Genomic DNA, 8,732 nt, shown 5'->3' with positions numbered 1-8,732 from the left:
CAGCATTTTTAACATCTCTCACCTATGAGCTTCACAGTTTGTAAAGATCCAAGGAAATGGTTGTTTTTCATTAAATATAAAAAAATTTAGTTATTCGAATTTCTGTTTGATTTTCAAATGATACAACTTCAAATTGTTCATGTCTCGTTTGAGATAACCATTTGGACGTCGTTCAACAATTACTTGATTTTTATTTTTTATTTTTTTTAAATTAAACCTATAAACACTACTTACGCCTATTAATTTTTATATATGTTGTTTACATTTTAGTAGTGCCTTCAAATTCGAAACTAAAATTTAAAATCATTTTCATGAAATTAGGAGAAAATACGTATAGATTATTAAAAAAAAAAACTAAAAATGAAAGCTTTATAATATATATATATATATTAGACTTAAAAACATTAATTTGTCTATTTAATAACCATTTGATTTTTGAGTTTTAGGTTTTGAAAATTAAATCTATAAACATCTCATTTACTTACGGGATAAAAGTAGAAGTTGAAAAAAAAAAAAAACTATTTTCAACCCAAACAGAAGATGAACCACAGAAAATGTGCAATTCTCTCCATTAAATTTTTTTTAAAAAAATGGATAATATTAACAAAAATACTCTCGTTAAATTTTTTTTTTAAAAAAAAAAAATCAACTTACACATACGGATGATTAAAAAAAAGGCAGATGAAGCTATATTTATGGGTAGATTGGAATGTGTAAACTGTAAACCAATCTCGAGATAAGATCCATCCGACGAATAAGAAAATGGATGAAGAGAGAAAGAAAGAAAGAAAGAAAATGGGAGATCCATATATGAAGCTAAAAATAGTTGGATTAAATGGTCAAATATGACGTGTAATGATAAAATAAATTGTAGATTTATGTCTTCATCTTCGTATCCCTAATTTGGACGCTAGACCAGACACTGTTTCATATTTTCTTTTGAGGATAACAAATATACAAATTTTGCATGCGAGTAGTTCATGAATTGCAAAATAAGTAACATAAACCCGAATTTTTGTTTTTATTTTATTTCGGAACAAGGACTCGGAGCCTGGAAATTCTCAGGGAAGGGCTTTCCGGCCAATTATAAATACCTTCCTTTCTCCAATCAATGTTCTCACCACCGCTAAATCATCTCCATTTTTCCCTCTCTCATTTCTTTCTTCCCTTGATTTCTCTCCCTGATCCAACGATGACGGTCACCGTCCTCATTGAGAATCCCGAGTTTGGTAAATTACTTTTCATATTTCTTTAAAAAAAATTGTTCTGGTTCGTTTTGTTGCCGGCGGAGATTTGAAATTGAGGCCACCGGGAAGCGATTGATGGAGTTAGAATTTGCAGGAGTTGCGGCGGAGGAGAAGGGGGTGGATGAAGAGTCGGAATTGGTGCTGGACGGAGGGTTTCTGGTGCCCTACGCCAATTCGTTCGGCCACGGCTTTAGGTCTGCTTTATTTATTTATAGCTCCGTTGATAACCCTTGCTTACTGATTTACATTTTTTTTTATTATAATGGTTGAATTTTTAAAACAAAAACTATTTTTTTAAAGTTACTTGTTTTTAGTTTTCCCAATTTGTCAGATCTTTTTAAATAGATAATAAAAAGAATAAATTTGTATTTTAGAAGTAAAAATAGTATTATAATAGCGGTGATAGTTAGTTCGGTTTTGCTTTTGGGGTCAACCAAAAACCAAACCAAATCAATTGGTTTTATAAAGAATGGCTCCAAACCAATCTCCAATGAGGATATAATCAATGGTATTGGTTTGGTTCTCGATTTTTGATATTTTATTTTTTACTTCCAAATTTTTATTTTTATTTCTTCTTTGTGTTTGAATTGATCATTTTTTGCTAGTTTGATTTTTTTTTTTTGTACTTTTCTAAATAAAAAAAATATACACCCTTGATAATTGGTCCTTTTCAAAATAACAAATATATGTACACATTAATAATTAAAATACTAAAAGATGTCTAATGAAAAGTATATATACACCATTGGTTTGATTTTTTTTTTTTTTTTTTTTTTGATTTTTCTAATAAAAAACCAATTTGAACCAATACTTTTTAATTTTCTCCGAATACAAACCAAGATGTTTAATTTTATATTAAAAACCAAACCATTGGATTGGTTTTGGTTGATTCGGATTTTCGGTTTTTCAATTTGTTGTTGCACTCTTATATAGGCTTAATTTTTAAAAACAAAAAATAAAAAACTTGCCAATCAGGGTTATTATTATTATATATAATTTTTGGCCCATTTTCTTTCTTTACATGGAATTGTTTGGAAATTGTGATGTAAAAACTTAGGAAGGATTTGGGGCATTGAGTTGGTTATAAGAGTTACTATTTGGGATGTAGACTATTTTAAACTATTTCTGTTTAGGTAGGAGATAGTAAACAATTCAAACCAAAACAAACCAGGTGGGTTGGGTTAGGTTTCTCGATTTTTCTAAACACCCCTATTAAACGCCCAAGAGGATGAGTAAAACAAATAGTAAACACTATAGCAAAAAGATTTTGAAATAGTATATTATACTTAATTGTAGCTTATAAATAGTTGTATACACTCTTGTCATATTTGGTACTCTAAACATAGAGTGGACTATAATAATCCATTCTACCAACTTTTAGTTGGTGTTCCAAACGACTTCTTAAAAACAATGAAGATGTTTTGACAATTTTCAATTATTCTGTTAACAGAAGAAAAAAAACTAAAATTGATTTGATTAATTTTTACTCCATCAACTTATTTAAGTTTACTTTCACAAAAAAGAATTATTGTTGAATTAAGGGCAATTGCAACTGATGTGTTTAATAGATATCAAAACTTAAAGTCTCGTTTTATAACTATTTTTTTTTATCTTTTATTTTTTTAAAATTATGTTTGTTTCTGGTTCTTTAAGAGCATTATTTGAGTTATAAACCAAATTTTAAATACAAAATCAAGTTTTTGAAAACAACTTTTCAAAGATGAACTTGGTTAATTTTTTTTTAAAAAAAATTAGACAATAAAACGATAAAATCATAGAATAAAATAGTGCTCGTAAGTTTAATTTGAAAGAAAAGGCAAACAAAATATTTATCAAAGATGATTTTTTTTCCCATATGATTGGTTTATAAACTTAAAAAAAATATCGAAGTCATAAACTTTTACCAATCTATTTAATGTCTTTACATATCCAATTTTGTGTCTTTTCGTTTTAAAATTAACAAATTCAGTAAAACAAAATACAATTTTTATTTAATAGATAATTAATCTTTTGGACAAAAAAAATTCAAAAGTTTGAAAACTTGTTATGGTTCAAACTTTCAAAGTTTTAAAACTTATTGGACCCAAATTTTTATCTAGAAGATAATTGATCTTTTTGGACATAAAATTCAAAAATTAGAAAACTATGTATGCTAAAAAAAATGGGTGCAATACTGCGATAAGTTATGCATAGTTTTCTAAAATTTAAATTTTATATCAAAAGATTAATTATGGAAAAGTATGGCGATTTATATTAGAATTTAAAGGGAAAAAAACTACCATCAGCCAAAATTTAATGCATGCGAGTTACTTATTTATTTATTTTAAATTGAAATTTTACTACATTTTTGTCACGAAAATTGTTATATTACTTTGGGTAAGTGTATTCAAATAATTAATAATAATAACAAATTTTCTTAATTTAATAATTCATGGGTACAAATTTGTGTCAACTAGTTAAATTATATTTAAATCTAAAAAAAATCATTAATTAAAGTTTTGGATATAAAGATCTAAAGCTTCCCACTAAAAGGATGAAAACGATTAGAATGTTCAACTCGTAAACAATATTTTAATGCTCAACAATATCTCCCTTCTTTACCATGACAATAAAAATGGTATATCATAATTATGTAAAAATTTGAATAATAGTTTAACTTGCATAGTGCTTGTTTATTGACCTCGAAATCTGAGGTTTGATTTCCTCACCTCACATTTAAGCCAACAAGAGCGTAGTTCAACTAGCATAGTGTTTATACTATCGACTTCGAAGTTTGAGGTCCGATTTTTCTATCCCACACTTTAATCACAATACCTTTCAAAAAAAAAAAAAAAAATAATGAACGTCTATCGCAGTCTATCACTAATACATAGTAAATTTTTCTATATCTGTAAATAAGTTGGCACATTTGTCTTTGTTTGAAAGCATTCCTAGAAATCTCAACATATTTATAAAATATTTGTTTAAGATGGATTACAACTAATCTTTCCATAAAGTATTTGATTAAATAATTTAAATTAGAATTATTATAATTAATCCTAATTTGCAAAACATAGGGACTATCATGCGGAAAGCGAAAGGCAAGAAGGGGTAGAGAATTTCTACAAACTCAATCACATTAATCAAACTTACGATTTCGTAAGCAATTTCCCTTTTAATTAAATTCCGCTATTTTCCATTTACGGCGTCGTTTTCAAGTCCCCTCTTTTCCCGCTGCCGTACCGTTAAGCGACTCTCCGATTGAAAATGGCGGAATGAGTTTGTTTGCAGGTGAAGAAGATGAGAAAAGAGTACGGTCAACTGAACAGAGTGGAGATGAGCATATGGGAGTGCTGTGAGCTTCTCAATGACGTGGTTGATGAGAGCGATCCTGATTTGGATGAACCTCAAATCGAACACTTGTTGCAGACCGCTGAAGCCATCAGAAAGGATTATCCTAACGAAGATTGGCTGCATTTGACTGCTCTTATACATGGTACTTTTCCCATTTTCACTAATGATTCTATTTTACTTGAAATTTACTGTTTTAGATTGTGAATTGAAGTGCATTGGGTGATTCTGGTTCTGGTTGATCCCTGAAATTTATTCACTGGTAGATGAGAGAGAGAGAGAAAACAAGCATTGGCTTAGAGTGGAATTAAAGAGCACATTAGCAATTTTGGACAATATTCCAATTATTGTTGGGTTTCTTTCATGCAGGGTCTAAAATTAGACTAAAGGAAATGGTATCTTATTAATAATGTATTTCAGAATTTGGCTCCCTTTCATATCCCAAAAGCAATTTAAGGTTTTCTTTCTTTCTTTCTTTTTTTTTTTTTTTTTTTTTTTTTTTTTTTTTTTTATACATATTATAAAAATATTTTGAAAATGTTTGTAATGCTGAAGTTAGAAAGAATTTTCTAGTTATTTTTAGGATATTTACCTAGAAATCAAAGTGTCTTATTGAAAATACTATTCTAAGAAGTATTGCCTAAGTCGAAGACATTCTTATGTGCATATATATTGAGCTTATAATCCTTATGGTTTCATTACAGTTAAGAATAGGTTTTATAACATAGTCTGTGTTTTGTTAACTTTCTTGCATTTTTTTTTTTTTAAGTTTATTGAGTTCTGTTTTGTTAGATAACACGGGGTTCTATCTCAAAACTAATTGACAATGAGAGGAATAACCCATTTATCTTATAAAGAATGTAGGGTCCCTTGATTTTTCTAATGCGGTATTCTCAACATGTCCTCTCAAGATGGTGTCTCATTTGAGTTCACCATTCTTGATCAGATCCCAATTTTTCTTATTGGATTGAATGCCTGTTTGGACTTTATGAGTTTTGATACTATAGTAGCGAACACATGAGATTTCATCTCAAATTTCAAAACCAATTAGCAATAAGAGAAGTAGCTCATCTATCTTATAAAGAGTGTGAGGTCCCTTGATTTTTTCAATGTGGTATCCTCAACACTTTTATCTTCCGTACTTGTTTCAATTCGTTTGGGTGCTTGCATTTCTTAAATGTTTTGGACTTTGGTTGGATCTTTGAAGTTTGAATAGAACCAAATTTTTGTTTTATATTAATAGATTTTCTTTATGGTATGACATTGACTTGTGTGCATTTCAACCATTTGAGACTGCATCAAGCATTCGACTAGTTTTTATTTCCTTATTTATTCCTATTATTTTTGTATCTGTCTTTACTTTTTAGACCTTGGAAAGGTGCTTCTCCTTCCAAGCTTTGGTGGTCTTCCTCAATGGGCGGTTGTGGGTAAGCATGAGTTTCAATCTACCATACAGACAATCACATGATTCTCTATATGGGTCTTTTATTTTATAAAGTTTCTTTACTAATTATTGTTATCATACCCTGGACCAACTTGCAGGAGACACCTACCCTTTGGGTTGTGCTTTTGATAAATCCATTGTCCACCACAAGGTCTTGATTTCTCTATAATTAAAGTGCCAACAACCTGTTCACTTTTCTTATAACCTTTAACCCTATTACCTTTAATTACAGTATTTCATGGAAAATCCTGGTTACTATAATCCCGCATATAACTCTAAATACGGAGTTTACTCACCAAATTGTGGACTTGACAATGTAGTGATGTCGTGGGGGCATGATGACTATATGTATTTGGTACTCTTCCTGCCTCTACGAAGTACTAGAGTATTGAATGTTGTCATTCTTAAACTAAGATGATAAAGTCTGTTATTACATGGAACTTTCAGGTGGCAAAGGAGAATAATACTACTTTACCTTCTGCAGCACTTTTTGTTATCAGATACCACTCATTCTACTGTAAGTTAAAAAGAAATTGTTAAAAACAAGTTTGTTTTACTGAAATTTTTAACTATGAAGAAACCAGTAAGGTTACTGGAAATCTTTGATTCTGCAGCATTACATAGATCTCATGCATATAAGCACTTGATGAATGAGGAGGATGTCGAAAACCTGAAGTGGCTGCGCATATTCAAGTAAGAAATTTTTTTCTTCACTGCCATCCTTAGAGTTTGGAACTGATATGAATTTTAAGTTTCTGTGCTAACTGAAGTCGATCTTCTTTTCTCTTTTCCCCCATGAAGCAAGTATGATCTCTACAGCAAGAGTAAAGTCCGGGTTAACGTTGACAAAGTGAAGCCGTATTATCTCTCTCTCGTTGAGAAGGTAAGCACACTCATGAAAATGTAATCCATATTTTCCTTCTTTCCTAGTGCATTACCAGGTACTCAACAGGAAGAATTATATTTGGTTGCAGTACTTTCCTGCCAAGCTACGATGGTAAAACAAAACCTGTGAGATTTGAGTTCTGTGAATGGTTGACACATAAGGTGAAATGGGGTCAGCAATAGCATGCAGCAGGCTAGAGATTTGGAGCTTGGGGGTAAATTGGCTCAAACTAGTCACCAAAGTTGTGTATTAAATAATAAATAATAATAATAATAATAATAAAAACAAAAGTCGTTCTTTTCTAGCTTCTGTGCAAATATTGTACCAGGTTTTCACTCAATAAAACTATTGGTTTATTCCCGTGACTTGTCCACTTATATAAGACTACAAAACTACCTGCATCTTGACAGGAAGGAAGGTGTTCCTATCGGTAATAAGTGAAAGCAATATTATGGACTTTAAATGAAAACTAAACTAGTGGGTGAAAACTGAAAACCAAAATGCATAAAGTTGATAATTGCACAACAGATCCGTCTTAAACGATACTGATCAACACAACAGTATGGGTTGAACCTTTGTTTGCCATGATGTGCTGCCAAATTAATCAGCTTGGATATAAATATACAGAGATTCATGGATCCTTAGGCTAATCTCAACACAAGAATCCTCCATGAGATCGAAGGACACCGAGTCAAATAAATAGTTTCAAGTTTCAGCAAACCGGATAGCACATATTTTTATTCAACCAGATGCCTGCCAGTTGGAAATACAGCAACTTAAATTTTTTGGTACACATGATAATTAGATCATTATATTCATATGTTATCTTTTATCTAGTTTATGTGTCAAATTAAACTGGAAATTCTAATGAGAATGTTAGGAATGTAAATCAGAGATATTTAAGGGTATACTAGTAACTGAGTGAGGAAGGAGGGACTGAGGCATTTTGTGAGTGAATTAGGCTTGGGAGAGATTTCAAAGGGAGGGTGCCCGTACCTCAAATTACTTGTTGATCTTGTAGTTTCTTCTTAATATTGCAAATATATTAGTTTTCTATGTTTGGGTACCTATTGCTGTGGTCATGCTTGTCTAAGGCGTGTTGCCCATGGCCGCATGACCATTTCGACCCCTTTTATTTCATGTTTTCATCTTATGTATTTCATTTTGGAAGTCAGTTTACTTTCTTTATACTTTTCTTTGTAAGTGACTGCTTGCCACTTTGCATATGCAAAGGCAACATTATTAAAAATGCTTGCAATATATATGGGGATAAGGCTAATGATCATACCTTCATATCCAGAGTCGTAAGTTATTAAGTCGTTGTTGTCCCTTATTGCTTTCTAGCTTTACTACAAACTTTCTTTTCTTAGACATACTTTTAAACGTTTGCGAAAATCTTTTCCTCGAAAACATTTTCTCAAGGGGGTGGAGGTTGCAAGAACCGCCCATTGTGCCACCGGCTGTTCAAGGGCGAGAACAAGTGTCGTACAATCGCTTTGAGATCCTTTTAAGAGTACGATTGTGACACCTATCACACTCTTACACATTTGCTTTGTTTGATATGATTTCATCACAGAGTTTAAGGGTTCAAACGAAGGTAGATTGGGTCAGAAGTAAATAACTTGTCAAGCCAATGCTTAACTACACGTAGAACCTTCAAAGTTCATAAGTCTTCTTCAACCATTTTTTGGGAAATGCAAGTAGCTTTTTTATTCTTATTGCAAAATTGCTGATAATGTCAGGACAACTGCTTCCTACTACCTTCTGACTCTATCTGGTTGACTTTTCCTGTCTCTATGACAGAGAAACTAACACGGTTTTTTGA

At 31.1% G+C, this 8,732-nt stretch overlaps 1 protein-coding gene across 1 annotated transcript; it reads left to right on the top strand.

Moving 5' to 3' along the window:
* Positions 1-837: 837 nt before the first annotated feature.
* Positions 838-7,267, top strand: LOC150030322 (inositol oxygenase 1-like). Its single transcript, XM_090309827.1, has 11 exons — positions 838-1,229; positions 1,342-1,441; positions 4,304-4,385; positions 4,518-4,722; positions 5,945-6,004; positions 6,120-6,172; positions 6,254-6,376; positions 6,469-6,538; positions 6,636-6,714; positions 6,823-6,904; positions 6,996-7,267. The coding sequence occupies exons 1-11, from the start codon at positions 1,112-1,114 to the stop codon at positions 7,020-7,022; spliced, it is 999 nt and encodes a 332-aa protein (XP_090165953.1). The 5' UTR covers positions 838-1,111; the 3' UTR covers positions 7,023-7,267.
* The last annotated feature ends 1,465 nt before the right edge of the window (positions 7,268-8,732 follow it).

This window comes from Benincasa hispida, unplaced genomic scaffold, assembly GCF_027475165.1.
Source record: "Benincasa hispida cultivar pf3 unplaced genomic scaffold, pf3_genome.v1.1 HicScf312, whole genome shotgun sequence".
Taxonomy (NCBI): domain Eukaryota; kingdom Viridiplantae; phylum Streptophyta; class Magnoliopsida; order Cucurbitales; family Cucurbitaceae; genus Benincasa; species Benincasa hispida.
This window is presented reverse-complemented; position numbering and strand designations above follow the sequence as displayed.